This window comes from Epinephelus lanceolatus, chromosome 14 (genome assembly GCF_041903045.1).
Source record: "Epinephelus lanceolatus isolate andai-2023 chromosome 14, ASM4190304v1, whole genome shotgun sequence".
Lineage (NCBI taxonomy): Eukaryota > Metazoa > Chordata > Actinopteri > Perciformes > Serranidae > Epinephelus > Epinephelus lanceolatus.
Genome location: NC_135747.1, coordinates 15,032,445 through 15,050,657, shown reverse-complemented (window position 1 = coordinate 15,050,657; position 18,213 = coordinate 15,032,445). Strand labels below are relative to the sequence as shown.

Here is an 18,213-nt window from a genome sequence, read left to right as displayed (position 1 = left end):
ACCCAATACAAAACATAGTATAGCATAATAATAAATGTATTAATATATTTTAATAAAGAAAAAGCTTGATTGTTGATTGAGTTTATTTCTCACACACACTCACTCTCTTTTATACCCACAGCTGTCAGACTTCATAATTCTTTGATAAATAGATGATCTTATAGCCTTCTTTGAAATTTCCTTTGGGGATTAATAAAGTTCTTCTTATTGTTATTACACTGACTGCTGTGATCCCTCAAAAGTAGTAAAAAACATTTTCATATATATATATATATATATATATATATATACATATATATATGTGTGTGTATGTATATGTGTGTGTGTGTGTGTATATGTATATATATATATATATATATATATATATATATATATATATATGTCCAAAAAAAACTTTCATTCTGCACCCCATAAAAACGTCATTTCTACGTGACCATGACGTTGAAAAGACTTTGGGTACGTCCCAAGTCTCTTACTTTATACTGCTAACTCCTAACTCCTGACTTGAACCGGAAGTCATTCGAGGTCCGCCATCTTTAAGGCCATCTCATGTCTCTTATTCCTGCCAGTAAGGAGTTAGCGTTAGGAGTTTGGAGGGATCTGTTAGGTGCGATGAGTAAGGTAACACGAGAGGTTCCTAACGGGAAGTCTTTTTCAGCTTGAGGCTCTGACGTATAAATACCCGCCCCCTACATCTGGCTCATTTGAACGAAATGGCGGAGAAACAGCGCAAGTGTACCCGTTACATGCATTTTTTGCAATTAAACGCTGTCATTCACATGCCTACGTGACTACAAAGAGTAACGTTGATGATATTTCCTGCAAGACTGTCATGTTGTTTTTAAGTTTATTTCATTCACAACCTATTGCGTTGTTCAGCGGACTGTCGGTGATGTGTGGCTGTTAAATGTGCAGCTGCTCATGTCCAGAACCACACATGTTGATATAACACTACGCACACACACGCGCTCGCGCACACACACACACACACACACAAACACACACACACATTTGCCCATCATTAATTGTCCTGCAAGTCATGTGAGTGGAATGTTTAATAGCTTGTAGGTAATATTAATTAGCCTATTAATATTAATTAATATTATTACTTTCATTAATGTTGTTGTAAGCTACTGTCATTACCGTCTGTCCTGCATCTCTCTCTCTCTCTCTCTCTCTCTCTCTCTGTCTCATTGTGTCATACGTATTATTGTTAATTTATTATGTTGATCTGTTCTGTACGACATCTATTGCACGTCTGTCTGTCCTGGAAGAGGGATCCCTTCTCAGTTCCTCTACCTGAGGTTTCTACCGTTTTTCCCCGTTAAAGGTTTTTTTTTTGCGGAGTTTTTCCTCATCCGCTGTGAGGGTCCTAAGGACAGAGGGATGTCGAATGCTGTAAAGCCCTGTGAGGCAAACTGTGATTTGTGATATTGGGCTTTATAAATAAAATTGATTGACTGAGGTAGACTGACAGGTCTGATGTCTTATTCACTCAGCGGCTGACTTGTTGAATGATGGCGAGTGGAGTTAATAGTGATAATAATGATGATAATAATCATAATGATAATGATGCTCATCATAGTGACAGTGGAATAGCAGGGCTACAGACCGTTCTTTAATTGTGACAAACTTCGGCAAATGACTCAATAACAACGGTAATACATGCAAAAGTGTGTGACCAAAGTCATGACGGCGAGGGGTGGGGGTTACGGCTTTTATCAGCGGATATATTGTGACTTGGGATGTACGCCAAATGCTGGTTCCGTTATGCAGCAGATCCAGCTGTGCCGCCCGTAGGTGCCGCCGTCATCAGAAAAAGGACGTCGCTTTACATGATACTTTAGAGTAAGGCCGTCTCATGTCTCAAATCAGCAATCCTCGCTCCTCATTTCTAACTCCTGACTCCTTAAATGTTTTCCTAAGTGGGAGGGACTAAACAGTTAGATAAGGTGGCAAGATAAGGTGGTTAGCAGTAATTTTAAGGGACTTGGGACGTACCCGTTGTCACAACGTCGGCTTGCTCAGTGGGATTGGTTGATATTCTCTAAACTACAATCTGATTGGTTCATCAGCTAGAGTTATCCTGCAAGTTGCCTGAGCAGAGTGACAATTAAAATACAAGTTTGTGAAAATATATGATCAAACCAGAGCTGCCAACAAATTTTCCCGGACTCTATAGAATTGTTTAATATCACACACAAAAAACTGTGTACTCTATCGATGGAGATCGATCAACAACATGAAAAACTCGTTCGGCCCACCGTCTATACTGTGAGATAGCAACTTCGCTGAGTGTACTGTGCCTTAAGACGAACTCTGACGTTTACATTTAGTCGCATACAATTGGCTGACTGACTTCCGCATGTTATTTTTTGCAGGGCAACATGGCTTCAGAGCCATGGAACAGGGTAAACATTGCATTTCCCAGTGCCGTTTCTGTTGTCCGAATACCGTTCAGTTCATCTACAGGTACGTTTCATTGGTCGGATGCTAATTGGATACATATGTTGACTTTGTAACTTGATGTCTGGGGCACAACTGCGCTAAATACACTGTATATGCTGCCTGCAACCCACGTGGGAGGGCATGGATCTGAACTCAGCAGTATTGATGGTGTACTTTATGATTATCATTGCATAAACTGACATGTTTAAGTGTTGTTGCTGTTGTGCAGAAGCAAGTGTTAAAGCTCTGTTGGCGGAAAATGAGGAGGTCCGTAAGCTTGTTGGGAGTGAGACCCTTCAAACGGAAATACGAGTTCTCTACGAGCTGTTGTACACAAGGAACAACAGCCAGAGACGCAACAAGACGTTCAGCGCCTTAAAGCAGGTGAGGACTGAGGGTCACGTCTGCATCTGGCCTCTAAAGGATGTGTGACTGTTTTCTAATAAAACTACAGATTTAACTCACTGATGACTATGTGTCATTTGCATGTTACATATTTTGGCTTATCCCTCACAGGTTGAACAGTGCATTAACAAGCTGAAATGCATGAAGCTTGATGCTGCTCTCCAGGAGCTGACAGAGATTTGTCCCAACAGAATTCAAAGGTAGATAGAAAGCTTTATCGGTTCAGTGTGATGTGCTGTCACATTCTTGTATGCACACATTACAGCAGTGATACATTCAGTGAAATGTGGTTGAATTATCTGTGTAGTCACTGTAATGATGTGTGTGTGTGTGTGTGTGTGTGTGTGTCTGCGTTTGTTTAGAAAACTGAGCATGGAGGCTGGTGAGTGTGACATCCCCAGTCAAGCAATGCTGGAGTGGCTCTGTCTCAAAGTACTGGGAGGCGCCCAGCTAATGAGCTGCACATTAAGACGCTGCAGCAGAGCGTTTTTGTATCCTTTTCAGAAGTGGCAGTGTTCAGAAACATGGAGCGTATTCTGACAGAAATTTCCAAGGATCCTGATATTTGTTTTGAAACAGTCTTTGTTTACTTGAATTCACCTTGTGGGTTTGCCCTTAAGAGATATTTGCATCAGACTTTCCAGGCAGCATATGAACGTGGGGCAGTTTATTGTCTTGAATATGGTGATAACCAGCATGCTCAGTCGTCTCTGGTGAGTGCTTTTTCTCATTGTCACAAGGCAGCTTTGCATGTCTGTGGCTCCAAATTGCAGCAATATTTAGAGAAAAAACATCAGTATTTCCAATAGTTTGATGTGTGTTTGTTTGGAAATAATTTCCACAAAGCTAAATCTACCTGCCTCTGTGTTCCATCAGGGTGATTGCCCGTGGTATCCTGGTCAGCCTGTCCACTTTGTATCAGCAGCTCCTGGAGCTCCTTAGAGAAGTAGCCAAAGCCCATCCCATGCCCTTCCTCACAGACTTCTCCCTGCCAGCAGATATGGCTCAGTTCCTGGGTCCTTCTGATGCATATGTACTGCCCAAAAAAACAGCACACGGTCCCCATGCCAAAGACCACAAGGAGAAGCAGCAGCAGGGGAAGAGGAAGAAACTTCCTGTGAAGGTCAAAAAACAAGGAGAGACAAGGAAGGTTAAAGAAGATCTGGGTGTCGCTGTTGACAGAGGTATGGAACATTTTCATTCTTTAGTGTGTATTCTGTATTCCATATGGCGCATTTAGTGCAGGACAGTAAGATGACGCTGCCCTAAAGGACACATTCTTCCACAGTCGAGGAGTGACAGGGGTTCAGTAAACTGCAGCTCTGAAAACTCTTGTTCGGGATGACAGATCAGTCAGTCTGCCAGCCACTGATAGTTCACAAAATAATATTCAATGTAGCCTGATGGGATTTGCCATAAAAAGCAAAGCTGTTTCAACCAGTGCTGCATTTTCAAACAATCTCATTTAGCCTCTAGGAGTGAACCATGTAACAACAGTGTTAACATTACTGTTGTAATTTTTGTCTTTTTTCAGGTGTTATAAGTCTCGGCATTGACATGAAGCCTTTTCTCAAGGTTGTCAGGAACTTTACCAAGGTATGTGAGCAAACCTGATTAAATATTCATTCATTATTGATTTTTGGATTTTATGGATTATGTAATTGCAAGGTGTTGTCACATAATCATCCAATGATTACATAATTTCATTACCCCAGGGCAAATCCGTCGCACAGAGAACACACAAGCTGGACAAGATACAGAAGTTCAAGAAACAAGTGAGAGAGGCTGCTTCTTTCAAAGACATGGCAACCCATCTGGATGAGATGATTCCATGGTGTAAATCCCAGAAGATGAACAGGGAAAGACATCGTTTAACCTTCCTGCGTTTAAAGTGCCAGAGGCTGAAATGCCTGGAGGCAGAGGGTTACAAGTAAGAGCAGCACTGCAGAATATACACTCAGGGCCGAATTCACAAAAGGATTGCGTGGCTTTTGCGGCCGCTAAACCGATAAAAATGGAGCCAACAGATACCGTCTAATTCACAAAGCACGCGCAGAGGGTGAAATGCTCCACTAACTGCACTGCCAAGCAGATTGCATCTCGGTGCTCCGGTGTTATTTGCACATATTTAAATGAGGTAATATGCATATATTTGGCGGAAAAATTGCCCATTTCTATGCAAATTAGCCTTATTGATAAACAACGTCTAATTCACTAATGCCAGCGCTAATAGCCACACGCAGTTTGAGTGAAGTAAATAACGTCTTTAGAAAGCTGGTGTAAACTGGGCGCTCCTCTGTGGAAGCCTCTCGCCCAGACTTTCCAGTGATCGTGGCAGCAGTGATAGTCTGTTAAATCAGTCTGTAAATTATATTTTGACATTATTATTATAATCATTATTATTTTAATGGCATCCGAAGATACTGATGCGTTGAACAGGTGACAGTCTGCGGTCGTTCTCAAAACACACTTCTGTCACGCACTTCAAAAGTAACTTTCAATCATTTATTTTACAAAACGAGGGAAACAAACGTGAACAAAAACGGTTCCATAATTGATATTAAATTCAAAAGATAACGAAAAAACAGCTACAAGTGAGAGGGAATAGTGATAAAGTGGTCAGACTTGGTCAAATCCACAGCCTCACCCCATCCAACACTGTTAGACTGACTCACCAGCAGACATCACTACATGACCAAACAAAGTCTGCCATTGTTCTGCCACGGTGTTCTTGGCGCAAAGCCAGCATTTATACTTTACCATGTGTGGCTTATTGCAATCAGGGGCAATCTGCACTCAGCTGCCAAACTTTGTGGGCGTGTTAGCGCTGGCAAATCATTAGCGCAATATCCTTTGTGAATAGGACATTATGACGGAACAAACTGCGGGTGCAAATGAAGTGCAATTCAAGGTGCTATCAGTGGCCGCAGTTCATTCTTTGTGAATTTGGCCCTCAGTGTCATAAGTGTTATATCGTAGAACTATTCTCAGTTCTCAGACCTGAAGAAGCCTCTTGGGTGAGAGGCGAAATGTCTGCAAGAAACTCCAGTCCAGTTGCCTATGATATAGCACTTATGATGACCATGACCTGGCTGAGTGAGAATCTTCACCATACACTTAGTGTCTACTTTATTAGGGTACAGCTTTTAGACCAATGCAAGTAAACCACTAGGTATTACTTCTATGACAGTGTCAAAACTCTGAACATGATAAGCATCATAAAAGTAGGCTTTTTGGCAGAACAGTTGTATTGGATCGCATTACTGTACAGGTGTACCTTTATAAACCACTATGTGTAGAGCTGCATCCTTTAGTATTGTGTGACAAAGTTGCTCCTAATAGTAGTCATGCATATTGATAAAAAAATGCCTTTATCCCCAGTGTCCAGAGGAAGCTGCCGACCTTCAGATGGGAAGTTTGCTGGGCTTCATCTCCTCAAGGACCAATGCCAAGAAGTTGTCGGTCTTCCGCCGCGATGGGTAAACGTGCTGGCCTGAGAACTTGTTTGCAGTCACTCAGGAGTCGATTTAAGTCCTAAATGAGTCAGAACTGGTGCGAAAAAGAAACAGGTGGAGAGACAAAGGTCTTCTGCCGCGATGGGTAAACAGTGATACATGAATAAAACTTTCATGGCTGAAACCTTCCCTGCAGTTTCATGTTAGATTTGTAGTCACACTGTTGATTGACAGAGGCATCTTGTCTGATGTATAAGAGACTGAATAATAAGGTGTTTAAACATTTTAAATGACCGTTTAAAAGAGGGCAAAGCATCAAGAGCATTTGCTCCCGGCAAATTGCCCTTTGTCTGAGAATGACAAGAACATTGAATACATTCAGCATAAACCTTCATAGCAGTCATTTGAACTAACATGTTTTGCTGCATGTCTGCTTTGACAGTTGATAACAAATTATCAAATTATGTGCCTGAAATCTTAAGACTATAAAATCCTGCATGCAAGAAAGTAGATTTTCTATGGTTGTACAATTTATTGGCTGTTAAAGCAGAAAAGTTCTTTTTGTTCCTCTTGTGTTGTCACATTTATTCAGTATTGTCAATGCTCATCTTCCCAGATGTTGTTAACTATAACAGAATTAGTCCACCTCTGGGAGGCATATGGTACATATGCTAATGAAACTGCTCCAAAGAGACTGTTTTAGGAAATTTGAGAGTCTGCCCTGAATACTTTAAACCATTTCTGAATGTTTCAGTTGACTGCAGAATGCTTAATGATAAAATGTCATAAACCTGGATTATTCCTGCACACTGAAACTATAGCGTTATGGTACTAAACACCAAATGAGGCATGCATACGCTGAAATACCTTCATCAGAGCTGTTAAGTGCACATCTTGTTCAACCCTGTCAAGACACCACTACAGTGTAAAAACATACCATTTCTTATGCACAAAGAAATAAAACTGCTTTAGTGAACCATGAAATACTGCAAATGTCTATCTTGAGCTGTGAAAGCCACCAGTGTTCCAGATCCCATGTCTAAAAGGCTTTTTAAGACTCTCATGGTATTTCTGGCTCCACCTGGTGGAGTTGATAAGTGAATGCACTCAATGATTAGTACCAGACTGTTGATTGTTCTCGGGGAATATGGAATGAATCCCTCAACCTTGTTGATTGTAATGGCTTTGCGGAGGCAGTGTGACAAAGCAAAGGTGTCAATCTTCTCAAAAGTGAATGTGAGTCTTCAGAGACTGTGAGTGCTGATACAAACAGAGCGCTGGCAGTAGGCAGGATGGCCCCAGCTCCAGGCTCTTTGAAGTCAAGTATGAGAGCCGTGCAGGTACAAGTGTCATCACATCGAGACCATGCAGGTGTCTGGCAGCCCGTAGCAACCGTGATTGCTCAGAAGTGGAGGCTGTGCACCAAATTAGAAGCTAAAGGGTTAGGTTTGTTGCAGCCTGTGTTTTTCCTGCCCACCATCTTATCATCCTCTGCCAAAGAAGACACAGCCCTCCCATCTGTACAAATACAACAGTGTAGTTTTCTCCCCCTTCACCGAGCACTGACTGGGTTGAGTTATGGTCTCGCATGAGCCTGTCAGCTTTATTCGTGCATATGGGTCTGCACATTCCTGATTCCTATGCTTTGTTGGTTTTATCTTAAACCAGTTAGTAAGGTCAACTTTTGTACTCCCCTCCAGTGAGGAGAAAGGAGCAGAGGAAACGCCTTGAATGTCTGCATTCTGTATACACGGACATAGGAAGTCAGACCCTTTTTTTCTGCATGAAGTTGAAGTGACTGTGCCAAATGCTATCAGTATCTACATGTTTACACTTGATGGGAGGTACAATATCACAGTGGGGATATATATGCCTGCAAAACCTCTTGAACACTTGTGGTTAACATATCTCAGTTAAGGCCTTTTTTAACCTCATGCAATGTGCACAGCTCTCTGAATGTGTGCTCTATTGACCCACTAATATTTTGCAGCTATTACCTCCTACAAGAAGTGCAGAGACCCAATTCTTCTGTCTGATCACGCAAATCTTTTTCCTCGGTAAAGGTGAAAGCACCAGTGTATACATTAACCTACAGATGCAGTAGGGATGTGTGCCTTGTTGAAAATGTACTTGGTAAATTAAATACATGTACTGAGGAAGATAGACAGATAAAGCAAAGTAGAGATATGTCAGTGGTATGTTCTGTACTTACTGTGCACAATGTTACCAAAATCCCTAAGCAGAGTATGAGTATGTACACTCATCTGCCACTTTGTTAAGCACACCCTGCTAGTACGGGCTGGACCCCCTTTTGCCTCCAGAACTGCCGTCGTGGCATAGATAGGTGCTGGAGACATTCCTCACAGATTGTGGTCCATATTGACATGATAGCATCACACAGTTGCTGCAGATTTGTCACCACATACTAAAGGTGCTCTATAGGACTGAGATCTGGTGACTGTGGAGGCCATTGGAGTACAGTGAACTCATTGTCATGTTCAAGAAACCAGTTTGAGATGATTCGAGCTTTGTGACATGGTGCGTTATCCTGCTGGAAGTAGCCATCAGAAGATGGGTACACTGTAGTCATAAAGGGATGGACACGGTCAGCAACAATACTCAGGCAGGCTGTGGTGTTTAAACCATGCTCAGTTGGTACTAAGGGGCCCAAAGTGTGCCAAGAAAATCTCCCCCACACCATTACACCACCACCACCAGCCTGAACCGTTGATACAAGGCAGGATGGATCCATGCTTTCTTGTTGTTTACACCAAATTCTGACCCTGACATATGAATGTGGCAACAGAAATCGAGGCTCATCAGACCAGGCAATGTTTCTATTGTCAATTTTTGGTGAGCCTGTGTGAATTGTAGCCTCAGTTTCCTGTTGTTAGCTGACAGGAGTGGCACCCAGTGTGGTCTTCTGCTGCTGTAGCCCATCTGCTTCAAGGTTCGACATGTTGTTGGTTCAGAGATGGTCTTCTGCAGACCTTGATTGTAACCAGTGGTTATTTGAGTTACTGTTGCCTTTCTATCATCTTGAACCAGTCTGGCCATTCTCCTCTGACCTCTGGCATCAACAAAGCATTTTCACCCAGAGAACTGCTGCTCACTGGATATTTTCTTCTTTTTCGGACCATTCTCTGTAAACCCTAGAGATGGTTTGTGTGGAAATCCCAGTAGATCAGCAGTTTCTGAAATACTCACACCAGCCTGTCTGGCACCGACAACCATGCCACGTTTTTCCTAGATTTGGGAGTTGTATATATTGAATTGACAGTACACTGTGGACTTTAAGGGAATGGTAAACACACTTGTGTAATCAGTTTTTAAATATCTAATTTCTAAATGGGTGAAAATTAATTTTGTTAATTTTTATTTTATTATTTTTTTTGTCAGTATCGAGAAGCTGCTTTGACAGCAGCGCCGCCTAGTGTTGAAATTAAGTATCATACCATGAGAAAACATATTTTGTCTTCCAACTTTTTCAGGGGCTGTACTGAAAACATTTAAAGAGGGGACTGAGGATGCTGTCCGCAAACATGCTGGGGAACACCTTAAGCATGCTCCATCCAGAAAAAACATATTAAACATACACAAGATAACATTAAACATACACAACATTAAACATAGGCAAAATAAGTTGAATTTGTGATTTGTGAGAGATTTGAATTTGTGAGAGACAATAATAAAGTGTATTTTGAATGAAATACGTTGGACTTTTTCATGGAAAAATAGGGACAAGGGGGACATACACAAGGCATTATATATACACATTACAATACACCCTAGATAATGGTATTTGTATGTTCTCACAATGGAAGACAGCAATTGAAGTGTTTTTTGAATGCTGTACTGAATATTTTCATTGGAAAACAAGGTTGTAAATGGACCATAATTTGGCCAATATTTTAAATATTTTTGTACATAAAAATTATGTTCAAATTTGGTCCATATAAGACGTCGAGAGGACATCCATACCAACCATTTCTGGACCATATTGTAACCTTGTACAGACGCCCTGTAGCCGTCAAAACTAGACGTCCAGAAGGAGTCCAAAAAAGACGTTGTAAAAACTTTCATTCTGCACCCGATGGAAACGTCATTTCTACGTCGGACCATGACGTCTAAAAGACGTTGTCACAACGTGGGGAGTGACGAAAAATGGGGCCAGTAAGGAACTGCTCTATTGGTACCATCCATAACATTTCACCATGAAAACGGAAAATAACGTTTCTCATGTATTCCGAGCTGAACTGAACCGGACTGCTTGGTTGAGACGAGGCTATCTCATCACTACTGTGAGATAGCAACCTCACTGAGAGTACTGTCCCTTTAAGACGAACTCTGACGTTTACATTTAGTCGCATACAATTGGCTGACTGACTTCCGCATATTTTTTTTTTTTTTTGCAGGGCAACATGGCTTCAGAGCCATGGAACAGGGTAAACATTGCATTTCCCAGTGCCGTTTCTGTTGTCCGAATACCGTTCAGTTCATCTACAGGTACGTTTCATTGGTCGGATGCTAATTGGATACATATGTTGACTTTGTAACGTGATGTCTGGGGCACAACTGCGCTAAATACACTGTATATGCTGCCTGCAACCCACGTGGGAGGGCATGGATCTGAACTCAGCAGTATTGATGGTGTACTTTATGATTATCATTGCATAAACTGACATGTTTAAGTGTTGTTGCTGTTGTGCAGAAGCAAGTGTTAAAGCTCTGTCGGCGGAAAATGAGAAGGTCCGTAAGCTTGTTGGGAGTGAGACCCTTCAAACGGAGATACGAGTTCTCTACGAGCTGTTGTACATCCTGAATAACAGCTACAGAGGCAACAAGACGTTCAGCGCCTTAAAGCAGGTGAGGACTGAGGGTCACGTCTGCATCTGGCCTCTAAAGGATGTGTGACTGTTTTCTAATAAAACTATAGATTTAACTCACTGATGACTATGTGTCATTTGCATGTTACATATTTTGGCTTATCCCTCACAGGTTGAACAGTGCATTAACAAGCTGAAATGCATGAAGCTTGATGCTGCTCTCCAGGAGCTGACAGAGATTTGTCCCAACAGAATTCAAAGGTAGATAGAAAGCTTTATCGGTTCAGTGTGATGTGCTGTCACATTCTTGTATGCACACATTACAACAGTGATACATTCAGTGAAATGTGGTTGAATTATCTGTGTAGTCACTGTAATGATGTGTGTGTGTGTGTGTGTGTGTGTGTGTGTGTGTGTGTGTGTGTGTGTGTGTGTCTGCGTTTGTTTAGAAAACTGAGCATGGAGGCTGGTGAGTGTGACATCCCCAGTCAAGCAATGCTGGAGTGGCTCTGTCTCAAAGTACTGGGAGGCGCCCAGCTAATGAGCTGCACATTAAGACGCTGCAGCAGAGCGTTTTCGTATCCTTTTCAGAAGTGGCAGTGTTCAGAAACATGGAGCGTATTCTGACAGAAATTTCCAAGGACCCTGATATTTGTTTTGAAACAGTCTTTGTTTACTTGAATTCACCTTGTGGGTTTGCCCTTAAGAGATATTTGCATCAGACTTTCCAGGCAGCATATGAAATTAGAGGAGTTTATTGTCTTGAATATGGTGATAACCAGCATGCTCAGTCGTCTCTGGTGAGTGCTTTTTCTCATTGTCACAAGGCAGCTTTGCATGTCTGTGGCTCCAAATTGCAGCAATATTTAGAGAAAAAACATCAGTATTTCCAATAGTTTGATGTGTGTTTGTTTGGAAATAATTTCCACAAAGCTAAATCTACCTGCCTCTGTGTTCCATCAGGGTGATTGCCCGTGGTATCCTGGTCAGCCTGTCCACTCTGTATCAGCAGCTCCTGGAGCTCCTTAGAGAAGTAGCCAAAGCCCATCCCATGCCCTTCCTCACAGACTTCTCCCTGCCAGCAGATATGGCTCAGTTCCTGGGTCCTTCTGATGCATATGTACTGCCCAAAAAAACAGCACACGGTCCCCATGCCAAAGACCACAAGGAGAAGCAGCAGCAGGGGAAGAGGAAGAAACTTCCTGTGAAGGTCAAAAAACAAGGAGAGACAAGGAAGGTTAAAGAAGATCTGGGTGTCGCTGTTGACAGAGGTATGGAACATTTTCATTCTTTAGTGTGTATTCTGTATTCCATATGGCGCATTTAGTGCAGGACAGTAAGATGACGCTGCCCTAAAGGACACATTCTTCCACAGTCGAGGAGTGACAGGGGTTCAGTAAACTGCAGCTCTGAAAACTCTTGTTCGGGTTGACAGATCAGTCAGTCTGCCAGCCACTGATAGTTCACAAAATAATATTCAATGTAGCCTGATGGGATTTGCCATAAAAAGCAAAGCTGTTTCAACCAGTGCTGCATTTTCAAACAATCTCATTTAGCCTCTAGGAGTGAACCATGTAACAACAGTGTTAACATTACTGTTGTAATTTTTGTCTTTTTTCAGGTGTTATAAGTCTCGACATTGACATGAAGCCTTTTCTCAAGGTTGTCAGGAACTTTACCAAGGTATGTGAGCAAACCTGATTAAATATTCATTCATTATTGATTTTTGGATTTTATGGATTATGTAATTGCAAGGTGTTGTCACATAATCATCCAATGATTACATAATTTCATTACCCCAGGGCAAATCCGTCGCACAGAGAACACACAAGCTGGACAAGATACAAAAGTTCAAGAAACAAGTGAGAGAGGCTGCTTCTTTCAAAGACATGGCAACCCATCTGGATGAGATGATTCCATGGTGTAAATCCCAGAAGATGAACAGGGAAAGACGTCGTTTAACCTTCCTGCGTTTAAAGTGCCAGAGGCTGAAATGCCTGGAGGCAGAGGGTTACAAGTAAGAGCAGCACTGCAGAATATACACTCAGTGTCATAAGTGTTATATCGTAGAACTATTCTCAGACCTGAAGAAGTCTCTTAGATGAGAGGCGAAACATCTTCAAGAAACTCAAGCAAGTCCAATTGCCTACAATATAGCACTTATGATGATGAATATAGCACCATGACTTGGCTGAGTGAGAATCTTCACCATACACTTAGTGTCTACTTTGTTAGGGTACAGCTTTTAGACCAATTGCAAGTAAACCACTAGGTATTACTTCTATGACAGTGTCAAAACCCTGAACATGATAAGCATCATAAAAGTAGGCTTTTTGGCAGAACAGTTGTATTGGATCGCATTACTGTACAGGTGTACTTTATAAAGAGGCCACTATGTGTGGAGCTGCATCCTTGCATATTGTGAAACAAAGTTGCTCCTAATACTAGTCGTGCATATTGATAAAATTTGTCTTTATCCCCAGTGTCCAGAGGAAGCTGCCGACCTTCAGACAGGAAGCTTGCTGGGCTTCATCTCCTCAGGCATCAGTGCCAAAAACCTGTCGGTCTTCTACCGCAACAGGGAGACGTGCTGGCCTGAGAACTCGTTTGCAGTCACTCAGGAGTCGATTTAAGTCCTCAACAGTCAGAACTGGTGCGAAAAAGAAACAGGTGGAGAGACAAAGGAAGAGCACTGAGTTATCAGTGTCTGGACTGTCGGTGGACGACCATAGGAAGAGGTCTACATGTAAGGCGACGTCTGAGACCTCTGGCTCTGACAGCCGTGATGACATCGATTGTATATTTGCCTCTGTAGGTTTGTGACACTTCGGAATTAAACACACAGCGGATACAAACTACTGTATAGAGCAGAGTCTAATGTATGACAGATGTCTCTGCTTTCAAAGGAAAGGGTAAAATTGGTGCGTGATGATTGGACATTGTATGTATGTTACACAAGTGCTAAATAGCAGCAGTGCCTTTTAAAGCAGAAAATAACTACAGGTAAGGATTTGGCATGTAACAAAGGTACCAGGCTGTAATGGAGCTGGGAGCGTTGCTTTGAATTTCTTGATACCTGAATAGAGCTTTCATGGCTGAAACCTTCCCTGCAGTTTCATGTTTGATTTGTAGTCACACTGTTGATTGACAGAGGCATCTTGTCTGATGTATAAGAGACTGAATAATAAGGTGTTTAAACATTTTAAATGACCGTTTAAAAGAGGGCAAAGCATCAAGAGCATTTGCTCCCAGCAAATTGCCCTTTGTCTGAGAATGACAAGAACATTGAATACATTCAGCATAAACCTTCATAGCAGTCATTTGAACTAACATGTTTTGCTGCATGTCTGCTTTGACAGTTGATAACAAATTATCAAATTATGTGCCTGAAATCTTAAGACTATAAAATCCCGCATGCAAGAAAGTAGATTTTCTATGGTTGTACAATTTATTGGCTGTTAAAGCAGAAAAGTTCTTTTTGTTCCTCTTGTGTTGTCACATTTATTCAGTATTGTCAATGCTCATCTTCCCAGATGTTGTTAACTATAACAGAATTAGTCCACCTCGGGGAAGCATATGGTACATATGCTAATGAAACTGCACCAAAGAGACTGTTTTAGGAAATTTGAGAGTCTGCCCTGAATACTTTAAACCATTTCTGAATGTTTCAGTTGACTGCAGAATGCTTAATGATAAAATGTCATAAACCTGGATTATTCCTGCACACTGAAACTATAGCGTTATGGTACTAAACACCAAATGAGGCATGCATACGCTGAAATACCTTCATCAGAGCTGTTAAGTGCACATCTTGTTCAACCCTGTCAAGACACCACTACAGTGTAAAAACATACCATTTCTTATGCACAAAGAAATAAAACTGCTTTAGTGAACCATGAAATACTGCAAATGTCTATCTTGAGCTGTGAAAGCCACCAGTGTTCCAGATCCCATGTCTAAAAGGCTTTTTAAGACTCTCATGGTATTTCTGGCTCCACCTGGTGGAGTTGATAAGTGAATGCACTCAATGATTAGTACCAGACTGTTGATTGTTCTCGGGGAATATGGAATGAATCCCTCAACCTTGTTGATTGTAATGGCTTTGCGGAGGCAGTGTGACAAAGCAAAGGTGTCAATCTTCTCAAAAGTGAATGTGAGTCTTCAGAGACTGTGAGTGCTGATACAAACAGAGCGCTGGCAGTAGGCAGGATGGCCCCAGCTCCAGGCTCTTTGAAGTCAAGTATGAGAGCCGTGCAGGTACAAGTGTCATCACATCGAGACCATGCAGGTGTCTGGCAGCCCGTAGCAACCGTGATTGCTCAGAAGTGGAGGCTGTGCACCAAATTAGAAGCTAAAGGGTTAGGTTTGTTGCAGCCTGTGTTTTTCCTGCCCACCATCTTATCATCCTCTGCCAAAGAAGACACAGCCCTCCCATCTGTACAAATACAACAGTGTAGTTTTCTCCCCCTTCACCGAGCACTGACTGGGTTGAGTTATGGTCTCGCATGAGCCTGTCAGCTTTATTCGTGCATATGGGTCTGCACATTCCTGATTCCTATGCTTTGTTGGTTTTATCTTAAACCAGTTAGTAAGGTCAACTTTTGTACTCCCCTCCAGTGAGGAGAAAGGAGCAGAGGAAACGCCTTGAATGTCTGCATTCTGTATACACGGACATAGGAAGTCAGACCCTTTTTTTCTGCATGAAGTTGAAGTGACTGTGCCAAATGCTATCAGTATCTACATGTTTACACTTGATGGGAGGTACAATATCACAGAGGGGATATATACAGTACAGGCCAAAAGTTTGGACACACCTTCTCATTCAATGCGTTTTCTTTATTTTCATGACTATTTACATTGTAGATTCTCACTGAAGGCATCAAAACTATGAATGAACACATGTGGAGTTATGTACTTAACAAAAAAAGGTGAAATAACTGAAAACATGTTTTATATTCTAGTTTCTTCAAAATAGCCACCCTTTGCTCTGATTACTGCTTTGCACACTCTTGGCATTCTCTCCATGAGCTTCAAGAGGTAGTCACCTGAAATGGTTTCCACTTCACAGGTGTGCCTTATCAGGGTTAATTAGTGGAATTTCTTGCTTTATCAATGGGGTTGGGACCATCAGTTGTGTTGTGCAGAAGTCAGGTTAATACACAGCCGACAGCCCTATTGGACAACTGTTAAAATTCATATTATGGCAAGAACCAATCAGCTAACTAAAGAAAAACGAGTGGCCATCATTACTTTAAGAAATGAAGGTCAGTCAGTCCGGAAAATTGCAAAAACTTTAAATGTGTCCCCAAGTGGAGTCGCAAAAACCATCAAGCGCTACAACGAAACTGGCACACATGAGGACCGACCCAGGAAAGGAAGACCAAGAGTCACCTCTGCTTCTGAGAATAAGTTCATCCGAGTCACCAGCCTCAGAAATCGCAAGTTAACAGCAGCTCAGATCAGAGACCAGATGAATGCCACACAGAGTTCTAGCAGCAGACCCATCTCTAGAACAACTGTTAAGAGGAGACTGCGCGAATCAGGCCTTCATGGTCAAATAGCTGCTAGGAAACCACTGCTAAGGAGAGGCAACAAGCAGAAGAGATTTGTTTGGGCCAAGAAACACAAGGAATGGACATTAGACCAGTGGAAATCTGTGCTTTGGTCTGATGAGTCCAAATTTGAGATCTTTGGTTCCAACTGCCGTGTCTTTGTGAGACGCAGAAAAGGTGAATGGATGGATTCCACATGCCTGGTTCCCACTGTGAAGCATGGAGGAGGAGGTGTGATGGTGTGGGGGTGTTTTGCTGGTGACACTGTTGGGGATTTATTCAAAATTGAAGGCACACTGAACCAGCATGGCTACCACAGCATCCTGCAGCGACATGCCATCCCATCTGGTTTGTGTTTAGTTGGACGATCATTTATTTTTCAACAGGACAATGACCCCAAACACACCTCCAGGCTGTGTAAGGGCTATTTGACCAAGAAGGAGAGTGATGGAGTGCTGCGGCAGATGACCTGGCCTCCACAGTCACCGGACCTGAACCCAATCGAGATGGTTTGGGGTGAGCTGGACCGCAGAGTGAAGGCAAAGGGGCCAACAAGTGCTAAACACCTCTGGGAACTCCTTCAAGACTGTTGGAAAACCATTTCAGGTGACTACCTCTTGAAGCTCATGGAGAGAATGCCAAGAGTGTGCAAAGCAGTAATCAGAGCAAAGGGTGGCTATTTTGAAGAAACTAGAATATAAAACATGTTTTCAGTTATTTCACCTTTTTTTGTTAAGTACATAACTCCACATGTGTTCATTCATAGTTTTGATGCCTTCAGTGAGAATCTACAATGTAAATAGTCATGAAAATAAAGAAAACGCATTGAATGAGAAGGTGCGACCAAACTTTTAGCCTGTACTGTATGCCTGCAAAACCTTTCGAACACTTGTGGTTAACATATCTCAGTTAAGGCCTTTTTTAACCTCATGCAATGTGCACAGCTCTCTGAATGTGTGCTCTATTGACCCACTAATATTTTGCAGCTATTACCTCCTACAAGAAGTGCAGAGACCCAATTCTTCTGCCTGATCACGCAAATCTTTTTCCTTGGTAAAGGTGAAATCACCAGTGTATACATTAACCTACAGATGCAGTAGGGATGTGTGCCCTGTTGAAAATGTACTTGGTAAATTAAATACATGTACTGAGGAAGATAGACAGATAAAGCAATGTAGAGATATGTCAGTGGTATGTTCTGTACTTACTGTGCACAATGTCACCAAAATCCCTAAGCAGAGTATGAGTATGTACACTCATCTGCCACTTTGTTAAGCACACCCTGCTAGTACGGGCTGGACCCCCTTTTGCCTCCAGAACTGCCGTCGTGGCATAGATAGGTGCTGGAGACATTCCTCACAGATTGTGGTCCATATTGACATGATAGCATCACACAGTTGCTGCAGATTTGTCACCACATACTAAAGGTGCTCTATAGGACTGAGATCTGGTGACTGTGGAGGCCATTGGAGTACAGTGAACTCATTGTCATGTTCAAGAAACCAGTTTGAGATGATTCGAGCTTTG

General features: G+C 42.1%; 2 protein-coding genes across 2 annotated transcripts; both read left to right on the top strand.

Annotated features, from left to right (window-relative positions):
* Positions 1-497: 497 nt before the first annotated feature.
* On the top strand, positions 498-7,292 carry LOC117248374 (nucleolus and neural progenitor protein-like). The gene is made up of 9 exons (XM_033613404.2): positions 498-2,472; positions 2,678-2,832; positions 2,965-3,053; positions 3,216-3,344; positions 3,489-3,566; positions 3,730-4,037; positions 4,388-4,449; positions 4,569-4,783; positions 6,235-7,292. Exons 1-9 carry the CDS (start codon positions 2,388-2,390, stop codon positions 6,389-6,391), a joined length of 1,278 nt encoding a protein of 425 aa, XP_033469295.2. The 5' UTR covers positions 498-2,387; the 3' UTR covers positions 6,392-7,292.
* A 3,407-nt stretch (positions 7,293-10,699) lies between these two features.
* Positions 10,700-15,035, top strand: LOC117248375 (nucleolus and neural progenitor protein-like). Its single transcript, XM_033613420.2, has 9 exons — positions 10,700-10,814; positions 11,020-11,174; positions 11,307-11,395; positions 11,584-11,712; positions 11,857-11,934; positions 12,098-12,405; positions 12,756-12,817; positions 12,937-13,151; positions 13,618-15,035. The coding sequence occupies exons 1-9, from the start codon at positions 10,730-10,732 to the stop codon at positions 13,955-13,957; spliced, it is 1,461 nt and encodes a 486-aa protein (XP_033469311.2). The 5' UTR covers positions 10,700-10,729; the 3' UTR covers positions 13,958-15,035.
* The last annotated feature ends 3,178 nt before the right edge of the window (positions 15,036-18,213 follow it).